Genomic DNA, 16,819 nt, shown 5'->3' on the forward strand with positions numbered 1-16,819 from the left:
CATCACAGATAATAATACTACATCACTGACACTGTCAGCTACATCAATGACACAAAATCAAGCTAAATATCACAATAGTCCAATCAGCCTGTAATTTTCACATTAGTTTTACAAATCAGTGTATAAATTAGAGCATTACGCAATTTAACTTTATTGTTATTATTGTGCCTTAACCTGAAGTAAGCCATGAGACCAGGTGTAAACAATATTAACTTGTGCAGCGGTGAAACAGAGACTGCGCTGAAGCAGCACATTCACCCACCTACTCACTCTTTCAGGCTTTAGCTATCTCTTTCTCACACTTGCTGTTTCTAATGGTCAATGTAACCATAAAAATCATTATAAGAAAACTTGACGTATTATCAAATCTGGCTCATACTAATATCATCCAGTTACTGTGGCTCATTCTGACAGTGAATGAATGAGTCTGTGAGCAGCATTGAGTGGACCATTTCTACTTTTCCATAATTTCTCTCACACATATACTGTTACTGTTGTGAACTGAGCGGGCAATAATAAACCCAGTAGTAGTACCTAAACATGATAGTAAAATTAGATAGGTAGATAAAAACACAGTAACCAGTCCAGTCCCCATTTTAGCACTCAGTGTTTTTGACCTGTGCCTCTTGGATAATTTCAGCTTCCTCATTCTTCTGCGCTGACTCTCCCTTCTCTGCTTCCATGTCTTTCCCCTTGAGTTGCTCCCCTCTTTTTGCCTCCCCCTCTCCCCTCCTCTCCTGACCACAGCTTGACTCAGGAGAAACAGAGGCAGATGTTCCAGGAGCACACAACTGCGCCCCCACCCCTACACCTCCCATTTGTACTGGATAAGCAGTTAACCCCCGGAAAGAATTGACCATACAAGCACGCACACACTCGTACAAAGAACACCGCTGGCAAAATCTATACAGGCTCAACAGTTGTCCAACTGAATGAACAACACACACACACTCATACACAGTGCTGTCCAGATCCCCTCAGGGTCTCTGATAGTCACCACTCTAGGGTCACGCCTGATGTCAGTGTTCAGGGCTCATGGTCTCTGTGGGCAGCTGGCCTGGCTAATCCTGCTGCTGCTGGAGGGTGCTTCTCAAACTAAAGGCAAACCCCTCCTCTGAGGGAGGTTTTTTTTTTTTTTGGTGGGGGGTGTTCACTTTGTTCAAAGTGCAAGCAGGGGTTGTTTGTTTGTTTGTTTGGTTGCTCTTTATAAATCAAACATTACATCAAACATAACAAACAGCAAATAGCAGGATATTGTAGGCTTTGTCCCATTTCTGGAGTAGATTTATTTGTAACTCACGTTTTGTGGTCACCCATAAGATTGTAAACATTTTTATTGTAAAACGATGCAAGAAAATGCAACAAAAAAAGACAAATTAAATTCCACTCGGTGTAATGAAAGAGATATCGTTTGAAAAAATCTGAATATTTCATATCAATATTTCATGAAAAATATTTTTGTGTTACTGAAATGTTTTTATAAGATTCCCTAAAATTATGAGAATGTCTTCAAATGTCTTATTTAAAGCAACCAACAATCCAATTATTACAATAATAATAGTAATAATAATAATTTGGAGTGAATAGAGCTTCACATATCTACATAGCGGCACGTTCTGACACACAGACACACCCACAGACACTGGTATTTTTTCTTTACTTTCACATTTCTGTCAGTGCTTTGTCACATTGTACGATAACCATTATGTTACAAAATATAAGCTAAAAAATAAAACGTTTTCCAAGTAATCTTTGGAAATGTGTGAAACTGGTAACAATTGCTTTATTTTCTGTTTACTAATTCATTTACTTTTCCTGTTACTTAAACACAAGCTCTGGAGCAGGCAGTATTTTTATGTGATGTATATTCTATAGAAGGGCACATTTTGACGTTTGAACCGGTTCAAATGATAAATGTATATGCAGATTACACAGAGTGTCGCAATGAGGCTGACAGATGGTGTAAGTCGGTATATTCCTGGCCCAGGTGAGGTGAGCCTCCTGATCACAATGCTGCTGTTAATGAGATAATCTATCTATCTCTCCTACAGCAGTCCCAGCATGTGTGCGTTAATGTTTACGGTCGGTGTGATGGTGATGATGTGGAGGTTCCCACGACGGCCATCCATCCATCCATTTCTTGGCACACACACGCGCACACACACGCACAGGCCATATGGCCACCTCATACCCGTTGCATGCCTCCACTGTGATTTGGCATCCAGTAGGCCTTGATCCACCTACGGAGGCCACCTACTCTCACCCAAGAGAGATGAGAGAAATGAAGGAGTGAGAGGTGGAATGGTGGCGGAGAGATGGAGTAGATGAGTGAACGTAAACGGAGAAATTAAGAGACTACGCAGAGACAGAGATGAAGGAAGCCATTTGGTACTTGGTTGGTGCTGTGGTGTTTGGTGAGCAGATGGCCGGGCTCGAGGAGGGGCGTGCCTTGTCCTCGCGACCCTTCACAAATCACACGGTTCTCCCCCGAGGGGCTCGCGACTCGCCGTTCAATAGGAATCAATGGGAATTACTTCGCAAGAGAAAGGGATGAATGGGCGGCGGGGCGCGAGACCTCTTCCTTTGTTGTTCCACTATGTGTCACGGAGCTCCTGCTCGCGCGCGCGTACACAAACACACACACATACACATACACGCACACACACAGACAACAGGAAAGCACTTCAGTTAAACAATCGACCTCCAGTTAAACTATTTTTTAACCCCACACGTACACGCGTGCACGCACGGTCACGCACACACAAAGGGGGATCAGAAGAGGGAGGAGTTTCTACTTTCTGCTGTTTCCTTAAGACACAATTAGAGAAGCTCTCGGCATAAATTACGTTTTAGGGTAAAATGTTGTCTTGATGCTGGTGAACGATGGAGGGGGGGTCACTTTCCATGTAACCATGCCTTTCAGTCACGCTTTGCTGGCGTAATCGGAAAATGTGTGCCATGTCATGGTGATGAATGACTGATGGTATATTGGCCTGATACACAGAGGGAAAGAGAGCACCAGGGACCTCTGAAAGTCGGGATGAGTGTAAATAAAAGGCCTAGAGAAGGGGGGATTTTACGCCACGCCACATAGACGCATCACAGGCTATTAAAGGGGGTTGAAATCAACTGGCTAAATGAAATGAGCAGCTCTGAGCAGCGTCCTACAGCTAAACACACATACGGGTATGTGGAAAGATGGTGGCAGGCAGGGATAATAGCGTTAAAGCTTAAGGTTAAAGGCCTTTCAATCATTTTCAAGGGGTGTAAAGAGCATATCGCGGACACGCAACCACATCAGACATGTATACACTGACCCGGAGGGGAGAACCAAGCAGGGTCATCAAACTTGTGCATGGTGGCACTGCGGCGCTCCCGCAGCAGCCCGTCAGCGCCTTGCGCGCCTGACATGACAGGCCGAAAGTTGTGCATATGTTATCTGTGGAGTGTGAATGAAGGCCTTGTTTGTGTACCGCGGCAAACCAAAGCAGTAATGATATGCAGACGGAGTAGCTTCCATTAGAGTTTTTAATTAAGTCCCCCCCCCCCCCCTTAAAAATCTCCCAGTGCGCGCGCCCTTGTGAGTGCGCGCTACTGTCTGTAAACATTAGAAGAGGACACAGTTCTTCATTGAGTCTGACTGCTGCTCAAACCTCATTTAAAGGTTTTCATTTTTTTTGAAAATGTGGTGTTACATAAAACGGGCGGAACCTAAAGTGAATGAACTGAAATGTCCAAAAATAAATAGATAAGTAAAAGTCGGTATTTAGTCTGCCAAACATATCTCTCATATGTAACACCATGTACGGTACAGTAGAAGCTGCAATCAGTTTTTAGCCAAATGATTTTTATATAAACTTCTTTTATCTAAGTAAAAAGTATCAATGACATTAAAATGTCTTTTTCAACAGACTTCTGGCAAAGAGGGCAGCATAATTTTCAACAAACACAACATAACAGTTCAATAAGGGCTGGGCTGATAATAATATAGGTACATTAAATAGAGTAAAAATTGTGAAACATGTAATTTCTTTATTTTATGTATAATTCCTTCGTAAATCCTGATGACTGTGGTCTATGTATCAATGTAAGTAAACATATTGGATATAAAATCACATCGGAAATCGTCTTTTTACACAACAGCTATCTTTGGAGCCTTTCATTTCTATCTATATTGAAAAACAATTGCTTAATTACTGCTTTCCTGCAGGGTTGCTAATTTTGTTTTAGATATATATGTAATCCCGTGAGACATTAATGACTTGGTAAAGAATCTCAGCACAGTTGGGAATGCCAGAGATAAGCTCAGAATAAATCACGCCAACAAGTGCGCATTCTTGCCCACATTTCTCTGCGGATATACACACATATGCAAATTAGACAGTGGACCCTGCGCGAGTTGTGTTGCCAACCTGGTGTATAGCGAGCACACTCTCTGACTTACACTGTAGCGTGAATAGGGTGATGGTCTGCAGCATCTAATATAATCTGACTGTATTTCGTTAATATGATGTTTTATTATAAAACACATTGTAAGATTATTGTTTATGCACCCGGCCATGTTTTCCCCTTCGTTCTCTCTCTCCCTCTCTCTCTCTGGTGCTGTATTATTGTGGGAGAGCAGGTGCTGCCGTCCCAATTACCATACAGCTGAAAGCACAAAGAGAAAAAAAACTTTACTCCTAGTATGACTCCCCCCTCCCCCCGCCTCATATTCCCCCTCCTTTCCCCCATAAAGTCCCTTAATGACAGCCACGCGAGTGACACACCACCAAGTTTTGGTTTTTTTTTTTTTTTTTTTTTTTTTTTACTGTCTCTATCAAACTGCAAGTAAGGGAAATACACAGGCATGCCTACAAATACAGTTGGTGTGATCGCCTGAGGCCACTGAGCGCACTCTCGGAGATTTTTTTTTATATTCTCGAGCACCTAAAACTGGTCATTATCCACTCAAAATGGTTCAAAATCTATTAACGATTAGAGGAAATCGATTGTATTCATTGAAAAATCGTAATGAGTTAAAATGAAGCTCTTTCTCGGTATCACAGCTCTAATATTCAATGCTGTTTTGAAGAAGAGACTCGTCAGTCACATTTTTATCAAGACGTGGGTATTAAAATAACAGCACACTTGGTGCAGCCTACATTAGGAAAACAGCAGCAATGTTTTTATAATGAGGGCGCAAGTGGGGAGAAAGGCTGTAGGTCTCTAAGCCAAGAAATAAAGATAAAATAATAAGAATAGAGCGACTTGTTTTGGGGGTGTGGCATTGTGAAAACCACGGCAGGGGTAACACCATAGGAATGCAGCGGAGCAGATGGTCGTTGTAACGCAGTTGGGACGGCTGGCTGGCCGGCTGGCCATCCAAGGAACGAGCCAGGCCAAACCTTTACCATAGCCCCTCAAATATAAGAAGTCATGGTGCGTCTGGCTGCACCATGTGTATAAATCGCTTGATGGAGGATTTTGTCCAGAGGTAAAATAATTTGTCGGAATGTAAATGGGCCCAGTGCGTCCTAGAAGAGGGAGGCATCGGGGGAAGCATGGGGTTGTTGCACATTTAACAGCTCACTAGCCATTTGGTCCATCCCTTTGAGAAAAAGAGAGGAGGGGGCGGGTTTAGAAAAGTTGTGTGCACCCCCTACCTCCCCCTTCCCTTTCTTTGTGATGGCCCCTGGGCGGACTTGTGGTGGTGGTGGAGGGAGGGGAAGAAGAGGAGCAGAGGGGCTCATTTGCATCTTATTACCCTTCGCCTGCTGGCCCCGTATAAAACCCTGCACGGGGCAGTAGACCCATCAGACACACGCACTGCCACACCAAGGAAAACGGAGAGGACCGCAGATTTGTTTTCTGTGTTTATGATCAGCATATCATGATCAATCAAGTGGAAAAACAAACAAGCCCATCAAGAGTTGCTTCTTCACCGACTGATTGGAATTAACTCTTTCCATCAGGGATTTCATTCACGTTTCTTCGAGTGGATCAGTCTGCTGGGGATTACTTTGCACTGCAACAGCCTTTCTGTCACAAACTTTCGCAGTGTATTGGAAAATATAGAGGCGGAAGACAGACGCACCAAAAGGAAAAGTTTCACTACAACTTCCTCTTCCCACCCCCACTGCGCGTCAAAGACTCACCTTGACTGCGAGACACTGGGAAGGTTTTACAGGACTTTCTCCATGAGTGTTTGAGCCGGGCTGCACGGACTTGTGGAGCTTTCACTGGTTTTGAGGGGCTGTCAACACAATGGGACGCCTGTGTCTGCTCCTGGCTGTCAGTCTCACCGTACTCACCTGCCAGGTAGGTCCGATGAAAGCAAGCTTTAACATTAAAGGGTATTGAAATACCCTCTGCACATATTTTTGAATACAAACAGCTTAAGATTGATTCTCACGGGTCCTGCCTTAAATACTCTCGATTGATTGATTACGCGCGCGTGTGTGTTATAGGTTCTGTGCTCGGGCGTGTTTGAGCTGAAGTTGCAGGAGTTCCTCAACAAGAAGGGGATAACTGGGAATGCCAACTGCTGCCCCACTCACCTGCAGGGCCAGCAGCAGTGTGAGTGCAAGACTTTCTTTCGGGTCTGTCTGAAGCATTATCAGGCCAACGTCTCCCCAGAGCCTCCCTGCACGTATGGGGGGACTGTGACTCCCGTCCTCGGCTCCAACTCCTTCCAGGTCCCGGAGACCAACGCGGACAGCTTCACCAACCCGATCCGCTTTTCCTTCGGTTTCACATGGCCAGTAAGTAAAAGCAGGACATATAATCGGTAATATTATTAATAATATTGTGGAAATAATGATAAGCTGCAGTCTAGAGCTCAGTTTTGTGCATTTACTGTTTTTGTTTGTTTGTTTGTTTTTTCGGGCCCAATGCGTCAATTTTCACTGTTGGTAATTATACAGTTACCCCCACCCCCGAAAAAAAAAACTTGAAGTCGTAGTTTTGAGGTATTCTCTGTCCGATAAACTTTGAGTAATGAAGGGCCTTGACAGACTGAGATGTATTAGCTTTGAAGAGTGCAGAACGCAACAGATGCTCTCAAACTCCACACTTGTGAGGGTCTTTGTCAGCAGTGTGTGAGAGGGGCTATTGTAGTATTTCTATGCTCTTTGGTTGGATAAAACGGGAAGGGGAGGGTGTGTGTGTGTGTGTGTGTGTGTGTGTGTGTGTGTGTGTGTGTGTGTGTGTGTGTGTGTGTGTGTGTGTGTGTGTGTGTGTGTGTGTGTGTGTGTACCAAACGTCTCTCTCCTCCGACCAGCCGTGGTGGGAAATTTAACATCCTCTGAGTTGGCACATCATTGGCAGCACAGCGTGAAATTCCGCCTCGTTTGGTTTTACAGCGGTGTCAGAGTGTGATATGGGCAGGGGTGTGAAAAGGGGAGCAGGTACCGGGCCTTATTAGGCACCTAATCAACACGAGAATTAGGCTGTGAAGTTTATTGGGAGGCCTGCTAATGGCCCGCCTGCTCTGAAGGGAGGGAGGCCTGTAGGCTAAGCAGCTGTTGATTCTCTCTCTGTCTCTCCTCAGGGGACGTTTTCACTGATCATTGAAGCTCTCCACACCGACTCCCTGGACGACCTGACAACAGGTGGGTGACAGCAAGAAAGGGCAGTAGTGTATCTCAAAGACAGAGCAGAAGGCAAATAGGTTTTCCTGGTTTTCTTTCAAATGTCAGGTCATCTTTTTTTCTTTTCAGCCATTTTTATAAGAATTAAGATCCAACTTTTTGAGGCACACACCTTCCCTTGAAAAGTAAATAAGGGTTAACCATTTCTAAACATCTGCTGATTGTAGTGTGGGGAATCAGCTAATACTACATCTCAGTGAGGCAAACGTCCAGTGTGTTTTTGATTACATAGCCATGTTCTTGCATAAAATTTGTGTTTTTGCATATAATGGCACAATTTCCTGTGTGGGTTCACTTGTCTCTTGATAATAGGCATTCTCAGATTTGTTTCTGTGGTGAGATTTACTGTTGTCATCTTTAAGCTATCATCTTATCATTGCACTGAGGTTTTATGGTGTAATCTGTCTCTATTTGGAAAAAACAGTTCACAAGAAAAGCATTGTTGCAAGCCAGACAGCAGATTTCACCCCTTGGCCTTTTATTTTTCACTGCATGACAGACTCATTTTCAAAAACATGTGTGGCTGTCATTCTGCAGGAGCGTAAGCACACATGCTTCCGCAAGACCTGAAATCTTTAGTAAACAAAGGAATATAACTGACAGCTTCATGTGAATGAAAGGGTCCTACCCTGTCCTACGCTCTGCAGAAAAGCCATGCTTCACAACAACATGTGACTCACAACAAGCTGTGTGATTTACTTTTTCAGACAACCCAGAGCGTCTGATCAGCAGGATCGCCACTCAGCGTCACCTCAGTGTGGGAGAAGAGTGGTTCAGTGATGTGCAGACAGCTGGCAAGACTGAGCTGCGATACTCTTACCGCTTCCTGTGTGATGAGTACTACTACGGCGAAGGCTGCTCTGTTTTCTGCCGCCCGCGAGATGATGCTTTTGGACACTTCACTTGCGGCGAGCGTGGAGAGATTATATGCAACTCTGGCTGGAAGGGACAATACTGCACTGAACGTGAGTGGTTTTGGTTTTAATCAAACAATGTCAGTAGGTCTGTATGGAGCAATGTGAGGAATATCCATAACTGAGAGATATAGTTGGCAAGCACAAACACCTTCAGGTTAGTGGTAATGCAGTAGTTAAAATTTCAGTCCAATGGCAGCTGCTTAGATAAGCTGAAGGAGTGGCACAATCATTAGCAGCAAGCGGTGATGTTTACACAAAGTGCCTGATTCCAAAATACTGCCTCACAAGTGAGACGTGTTAACACTAGTTCCGGCTTAGTCTGGAATTACTGCCATCTTAAAAAAAACAGTTCTTTAACTTTTAAAATGAAAAACACATAAGCTTTAAGGGGTTTTAAGTTTCTACAGTTTATAAACTACTTTTCAAAGTTAATTTTCCCAACAGTCATTTGCCTCTCTGTATTGTTTGGGGACTTTTTTTTTCACCTCATAATGCGGGGCCCGTGTGCAACAGGCGTCAGTTAGTTATCCCATAGCACCAGAGGCCTCCATTCTAATGAGCCGCAGTGGCTCCTCAGTAATTCACACGCCGCGTGCCTTCCATTAGACCACTGGGGCCTCCTCGCCCAAAACCTCCTCCCCGATTGGCCAAGTGGGGGTCCTGTATTGTTGTGGTTCAGGCTGTTGATTGGCCGAGCACGGTTGTGTATTGTTGTGGAGGGGGCAGCTGCTCGGTGAGAGGAGACAATGGAGCAGCTGTCTGGTGGTTAGTTCCACACAGACCAGCTGGCCCTTGGGGGAGGAGGAGGAGGGGGGGGGGGGGGAGTGAGGAGAGACAGGATGAGCAGAAGAAGGGAAAGGATAGGAGAGGAAGATGAGAGGAGGGGATAGGTGGATGGGAGAGTAAACGAGGAAAAAGGAGGATCAGAAAGAAGAGGGAGGGATATGGAAAGAGAGGGGCTGAGGGTGAGAAAAAGGACTTCTGACCCACAGTCAAGGGGAGAAAGGAGGCTTTGTGTGGGAGGCTTTTGTATGGGAGAACAACCATGTTAAAAGAGAGGGCTTGTTGGCTGCATCCCCCTCGTTTGGTGACCAAAACTGACGTAGCTCCTTGTGTGGGTATTAAGGCCAAAACGGTAGCATTTTCAACAACTTTTGAAGCAATGAAGAAACCAGCAAATGTCAGCCTGTTCACAAGAGTGACCCAGTGACACCAATTACCCTCCAAATTTTACTCTTTTGCATTATAAGTGCTAAGAAGACCTCCAGAAGACATTTAACCATAAAGACTGGTGGATTAAGCCTCTTAATAATAGAGAATAAAAATACTCTAGAAACATGCCTGAGCAGGTGAACGTATTCGGCAGACAAACATGGCACCAGACAAGATGAATGACTCCACCAAATAGATAAGAAGGCCTGAGGGCCAACCAGATGGACTGTCAGACAAGCTGTCAGTGACTTGAAAAGGAATTAAAGTGATTGGAAGATTGATGGAGTGCAAACACGCCTCATTTCCAGTGGGTTACCTAACCGTGCATGTTTACTCTCTTTAGCAATCTGCCTTCCTGGATGTGATGAGGAACACGGTTTCTGTGATAAACCAGGAGAGTGCAAGTAAGTCCAGAAAAGCATTTTTAAGTTTCCATAAATTAATATGACAGCGTTTCAATATATTTTCTTCTGTTACTATTAGTGTTAAATAACTGTCGTGTTCACAGGTGTCGTGTGGGCTTTAGTGGGCGTTACTGTGATGACTGCATCCGTTACCCTGGCTGCCTCCATGGCACCTGCCAACAGCCTTGGCAGTGTAACTGCCAGGAGGGCTGGGGTGGGCTTTTCTGCAACCAGGGTGAGTTTACTGACACATTTACTACATGCTTGATTCCCGCTTGGACCCTCTTTGCTTTAGGTTTAAAGTATATTTTTTGTAACGGTTTGTTATTGTTCGTGTTTCCAGATCTGAACTACTGTACACACCACAAACCCTGTCTTAACGGAGCCACCTGCACTAACACTGGCCAGGGCAGCTACACTTGTTCCTGCCTACCTGGATACACAGGCGCCAGCTGTGAGATCCAAGTCAGTGAATGTTCCGGAAGTCCATGTCGCAACGGAGGCAGCTGCACTGTGAGTATCACAGGAGAGGAAGACAGAAAGAGAGATGATGTGGAAACAAGAAACCTGTGTGTGACTGTTTACATTCTTTCCAATATAGGACAATGACAATGGATATAAGTGCACATGCCCACCTGGTTTTTATGGTAACAACTGTGAGTTAAGCGCCAACACCTGTGCAGACGGGCCTTGCTTCAACAGCGGACATTGTGTCGACAATCCGGAAGGTGGCTACTTCTGTCAGTGCCCGACAGGATATGCTGGCTTCAACTGCGAGAAGAAAATTGACCACTGCTCGTCCAACCCCTGTTTAAATGGTACATTTACTGATTTTAACTTCACCTAAACCTACAATTGAACCCAGGGTTAAAACATCCAGAGACTAATCACTGGTCTTTCTCTTAATCCCTCTCCCCTCTGCAGGTGCAGAATGTGTGGATCTGGTGAACTCCTACCTCTGTCAGTGTTCTGAAGGGTTTTCAGGTCCTAACTGTGAGGAAAGCGGGAGTAGCGTCTCTGGATATTGTCTCTCCTTCCCTTGTCAGAATGGTGGGACATGCCAGGAAACAGGAAGTGGCTACACCTGTAGTTGCCCCCCAGGTATGACAACTTTTGACAAATTTGTTGATGTTTACATGAATTTTTATGCAGCTTAGTGTCATTTTCTCAGATTCTTAAACCATACCATTTTCACAGGCTATACTGGCAAAAACTGCAGCTCCCCTGTCTCCCGATGCAAACACAACCCCTGCCACAATGGAGCCACCTGTCATGAGCGAGGCAGCCGCTATATGTGTGCCTGTGTGCCCGGCTATGGCGGTCACAACTGTCAGTTCCTCTTACCAGAGATTGTGGATCGACCCGATCGAATATACTCTGGAAGTGAAAATCCTGATGATGAGGAGGATGACAATGGAGGATTCCCTTGGGCGGCCGTGTGTGCCGGCGTCTTCCTGGTTCTTGTGATCTTGATCGGATGCTCTGTGCTGGTGGTCTACATTCGGGTAAAACTGCAGGAGCGGCACAGTCATCACAGTGACAGTGTCCACAGTGACAGCCACGAGACCATGAACAACTTGACAACCACCAACAACTGTCTCCGCAGCGACAAGGAACTGGGAGTTCTGATGACAACATCAGTTAAAAACACCAACAAGAAGGCAGATTATCATTCGGATCTCACTGGATCTCTTGGAGGTCTGAGTGGAATCGGTGGGCTCAACGGAACAGAGAAGAATGGCTTTAAATCTCGGTACCCTAGCGTGGAGTACAACCTGGTCCATGAGCTTCAACCTGAGGAGTTGCCACCATGTAAAGAGGAGGGTCACCAAGAGCCAGAGGCCAAATGTGAAATGCTGGATGAGTCAGATACAGAGGAAAGATACAGGAAGAGGAAAAACAGGTACACAACCAATCAAAATACATTCTTAATGGTTGGAATTATTTCATGCAGATGTCCCCTTAATCACTGTGAAAGCATTTGTTGCATGAAGAACAGCATTTCAGAATTTCTCTGTCCTCTTTTATCCCACAGTGATGCATCAGAAAAGAACCCTGTGGCCGAGTCACCGAGCTGCAGTGAAGCAAAATATCACTCATCCACCGATTTGAACTGTCACGCAGCGAGCGATCTTAAATATCAGTCGACCAGCGACGTTAAATTCCAGTCAACCAGTGATGTTGAATACAACGATCCCAGTGACAGCAGGTACCAGTGCACCAGTGACACCAAATACCAGTCTGTTTACGTCATATCAGACCAGAAAGATGAATGCATCATTGCCACAGAGGTGAGTACGCAAAAATAGACCCAAACGCCCATAACACACACAAAAACTGCAGTTCCAAAGACTGACTTTGTCCCTTCTGTATTACAGGTATGATACCAGTGAAAACCAGGTGGTGGTCCACATACACCAGCCCTGAGCAGTAGAGCTCAGCTTGTCTCCAGGAGGTTTTACTCCTGCTGTTTGCTGCTGTTCCCTCGGATTTACCAGAGGACTTTGAGCCAAGGTGCTGATGAGCCCACTTGGCAAGGACTTAGTACTACGGTAGTACTACGGTAGTACTACGGGTGAATTCTGGATATTTCTTGGATGGATGTAGGTCTAATGTTGACTCAACACTACGGACGGAGTACCAGGAGGCAATGCGAGCGCTTGTACAGACTTTGTACAGAAACAGCGCTGGCTGAGTACTTGTCTAGTCCAGTGAAGACTGTTGGCAAACTGATGAAGACGTCTTCTGCAGTTCAAGATGATTTACTGCTTGTAACAGGATGAACTCCAATCAGTGGAATATGGACTTGTATGTCAACAGTTGATATTGTAGTACCATGGGGTACTGATTGAATGAACAGTGAAGTACCTTTGGAGTACAGAGAATTTTTAAAGTACTGTTGTAGTACTGTTATGTGCTGTGTTTTACAATGCAGTGTAAAATCTGTCATGGATAATGAGTAGTTCGAGTTCTGTGCAGTGCTGCAGAGCAGAGAGCAGAGTTGTAGAAACATTAAACTGCTACAATCTATTCATTAAATATAAATCACAGTCTGAGCTTTCTTGACACAAATAAAACTGTGGGACTACTTCTGTAGCAGCTCAACAGCTTTTCCTCTGCAGCACTGACAGAAACAATGCTGAGCTGGTTCTCAGCACAAACTAAAGAACTAAAGACTCCAGTAGTGACTGCAGATCGATCCAACATGGATTCTGTTGGGCCATACTGGCCTCTGACCCCTGAAAGTTGTGACACACAGGGAAATGTTTTGGGCAGAGCAACTTAGGAAACACTTTTGGCATTAGAGGACGAACCAAGAAGAAAAAATCCAGATGAAAGAACTCAAAACAAACATATTTGAAGTTTAGTTATCAGTTCGTGTATGATTTCTGTTTGAATTTGCTGCCCATCCCTTTCCAGAACATTTCCAGAATTTTGTGAAATTGCATCAGCAGCTCAAATTGACAGTTTGGTCTTTTTCTTCCTGACCTCTAGTGATGCTGTTGATTTTTCCAAGTAGGCTGAACTTTAAAGGACTCGTCTCAACTGCCAAGACCTCATTGCACTATAGACGTGAGCGTGCATGTGTGTGAGACAGCACGAGTGTGTGGTTGTATGTGTGTTTGTGTGTGCATGTAGGAGAGTTCACGCCTGTGTCATTGAATGCACTGCTCACTTCCACTCCCTTCACTCTTCCACTGTTAGCCAGTTCAAGGACACCATCACCCTGCCTGCCATTGGTTGAGATCATTTGTTTTTATTTTATTTGTTATCTAAAGAAAGCTGTATTCTTTTAATTTAATTATGTAATTATTTGTGCTCCATTTCATTGTGTTTTTTTTTTTAATTAATCCTGTTATAATTTAAGTTGGATTTTTTTTTTTTTTTTTTTTTTAATCTGGCAGATAATGTATGTATGTAAGTATGTATGCATGTATGTGTTAGGCACTTGAGACCACTGTGACTGTGTTGTATTTAAGAGAAAATCTGATGTACAGAGCCTGTCATTTTTAATACTGGAAAAAAGGCGCAATATTTTTCCAAAATAAAAAAAAAAAGGAATGAAATATGGCACATCTGGTGTTGAATGCTTGTTTTTCCCTTTCTGCTTAACAAGGGATTATGAGAAGTACGCAACATGCTCTTAAAAGCTGTGTAAATTAGCAAAGCATGAATACTCGCCCGTTCTTACATTTGTAGGTTATTTTAAAAAAAGTAATCTGGAAAATTGAAGCTGAGGGATTTGATGTCACTTAGTGATACTATAAGTGTTTTGCGTGTGTGTGTGTGTGTGAGAGACAGAGAGAGAGAGAGAGAGAGTGTGTATGTGTGTGTTTGTCTGACACAGCAGAAGACTGTCTCCTTGTGGAACCACTAAATGAGACAAAGACACACCCCATAATCATAGAACGCTTAGCTAGCCTCCTCTGAGGGCAGACCCATCTCCTTGTGTGTATTGTAATATGTGTGTGTGTGTGTGTGTGTGTGTGTGTGTGTGTGTGTGCATGAATGAAAGAGAGAGGGATTGCATATGTGCATGTGTGTATTTACTTTAGTCTGCATCTTTCTGTGTTTCTGAATTAATGTTTTTTTTTCTATGCTCCTCAGAGTCCAGGACTATTGGTGTGTGTGTGTGTGTGTGTGTGTGTGTGTGTCTGATCTTGTTTTAAGCACATGGGTATTTATAGCTGAAGAAAGAAACCACCAGTCTGGATTTAGTCCCAGTTGCCCCTGCCTGCACTACTCCGTGTGTGTTTAAGTGTGTGTGTGTGTCATTCAGCGACCACTGGGAGCACAGAAGTAGTCATCAAAGAAACTCATCTGGTTTGCAGTCTTATATAAACACACACACCACATACACAGGACGGTGAAATTGGATGACAGATGATCAGAAATTTACTGCAATTACAGAGGACACACTGCATTAAGTGTCGACATGGAGCACAATAACACACACAAACACACACTCCAGGAGAGGTCATGGACTGGCTGACTGAAGTAAGATTTGAATGATGGAGTAGAAAGAAAGTTCACAATTCCTTTCCAATATTGACACAGAGCCACATTAAGGGATGAATCTTTCACACCCTAACTGATGGTACAGAGCAGCAGATCACACCACTGACCTGCCCACAGGCTGCAGACACAGCGACGGTTGCCCTTCCAAAGACTGCAACTGTGGCTACTCAAAAAGTATTTGCTTGTATTACACAAGCGGCAGGCAGTTGTTAGCACATACCATGCTAAGCTTTTTAACTTAACTTTTTTTCTGTGCCACAATAGCTTTTCGCTGAGTTGGAAAATCACAGGAGACAGGCTTAAAGCTGGTCCTTTGTTGTTGTCAGGCTGTCCTCCAGCCCCTGAACAGTCGCACACACTCGCGTCCTCCCTCTCAGCATCTCTCTGGTGTCAATAGTCAGACAAAGCCCCGGTGACTGGCTGCCATTTGCTGTCCTGCTGCACATAAAGAACAGCAACTCTTTGAACTTCTGAAAGGGGGAAATCGAAACTTCTTCATGGTCAAATCTATAGAGAAACGTTTATCCAGTCAGTCCACACTTCACATGAGCTCATTCCTTTTTCTTATCGTTCACCTAAATCCTGAACATTTTCTTTTTTTAGTTCTTAAAGAAGTCCAAGATGTACCATCACTCATATTCTAAATAACACAACAGAAAAATGTGAACACAAATCTATACATCTGTGTGCGTGTGTAGGATGATATATTGTCTGGTTCAGCCTCCCCCCCCCACACACACACCACACCCCACACACACCTCTCTCTTCTAATACAATTTTTATTCTGACAGGGAGTAGGCAGGACCGTAGCTAATCCACAGAACAGGCTGTTTAAGTGTGTCTCAGCTATAATCTGATTAATCTGTCCATTCATACACTCCTCTCCTCTCACAGATCTGTTTGAATGTATAAGTGTGTGTGTGTGTGTGTGTGTGTGTGTGTGTGTGTGTGTGTGTGTGTGTGTGTGTGTGTGTGTGTGTGTGTGTGTAAACATCTTGGCTGGTGTGTGCATGTGTTGGATAGATGGATGGACAGAAAGAGATTTTTGGGAATAAAAAAAGCGTGTTTATATTTTTGATCTGGTGTATTTGAGTAGCTTCCTTGAGGTCCCAATATACCCTATATGCTCATCGCCATGTCGTCATCAGACACATGTAGCCATTTATACCTGCTGTTAAGGCACAGAAGTCAAAAGGCCAAAAAGCCACAAGTGTTTGTCTCCCATGTTATTCCCAAAAACTCAAGTTTCAAATAGTTACAACATCTGTGTGTCAGTACATCTCTGAGCTTCTGTGCAGTATTATCATTAAAATGGGGGTAAAAACTGGGACCATCCTACATTTCTGTCTTCAATCCAGCTGTGACGGCAAACGCAACACAAGTGACAGGGCAAGCATAAGAACAACCTTAGTGTCTTCTTAAATTTTGTGAAGTCTTCATTTCTGTTAAGGCTCTCTACTTAGATTACTTCCTGTTTTATTTTGAAAGTCATTTGCTTCTCATCTTCAGTTTTACTTTGTCTTCATCTTTTATTAGTTTCACCTGTTTCTTGTTCCCCAGTTATTTCCACTCCCCTTGTTAACCCTCTGTGTGTTTCTGTGTGTATACACAGCCTTGTCTTCCAGTTAAACTTTGT

The 16,819-nt window shown here is 44.0% G+C and overlaps 1 protein-coding gene across 1 annotated transcript; it reads left to right on the forward strand.

The window, feature by feature from the left end:
• The first annotated feature begins 5,776 nt into the window (after nucleotides 1–5,776).
• On the forward strand, nucleotides 5,777–13,962 carry dldh (dihydrolipoamide dehydrogenase). Its single transcript, XM_080884844.1, has 12 exons — nucleotides 5,777–6,300; nucleotides 6,450–6,743; nucleotides 7,532–7,592; nucleotides 8,339–8,596; nucleotides 10,104–10,164; nucleotides 10,269–10,399; nucleotides 10,508–10,677; nucleotides 10,766–10,982; nucleotides 11,089–11,265; nucleotides 11,362–12,067; nucleotides 12,200–12,455; nucleotides 12,543–13,962. Exons 1-12 carry the CDS (start codon nucleotides 6,247–6,249, stop codon nucleotides 12,546–12,548), a joined length of 2,391 nt encoding a protein of 796 aa, XP_080740970.1. The 5' UTR covers nucleotides 5,777–6,246; the 3' UTR covers nucleotides 12,549–13,962.
• Nucleotides 13,963–16,819: the final 2,857 nt, after the last annotated feature.

Source organism: Rhamphochromis sp. 'chilingali', assembly GCF_963969265.1.
Source record: "Rhamphochromis sp. 'chilingali' genome assembly, chromosome: 6".
NCBI classification, from domain to species: Eukaryota; Metazoa; Chordata; class Actinopteri; order Cichliformes; family Cichlidae; genus Rhamphochromis; species Rhamphochromis sp. 'chilingali'.

What these genes read in the sequence shown, in the direction of transcription:
- dldh (XM_080884844.1), top strand. Translation starts at nt 6,247, where the DNA reads ATGGGACGCCTGTGTCTGCTCCTGGCTGTCAGTCTCACCGTACTCACC. An exon ending in CCTGGACGACCTGACAACAG is followed by an intron (nt 7,593 to 8,338) that starts GTGGGTGACAGC and finishes TTACTTTTTCAG; the next exon opens with ACAACCCAGAGCGTCTGATC. An exon ending in GATAAACCAGGAGAGTGCAA is followed by an intron (nt 10,165 to 10,268) that starts GTAAGTCCAGAA and finishes TCGTGTTCACAG; the next exon opens with GTGTCGTGTGGGCTTTAGTG.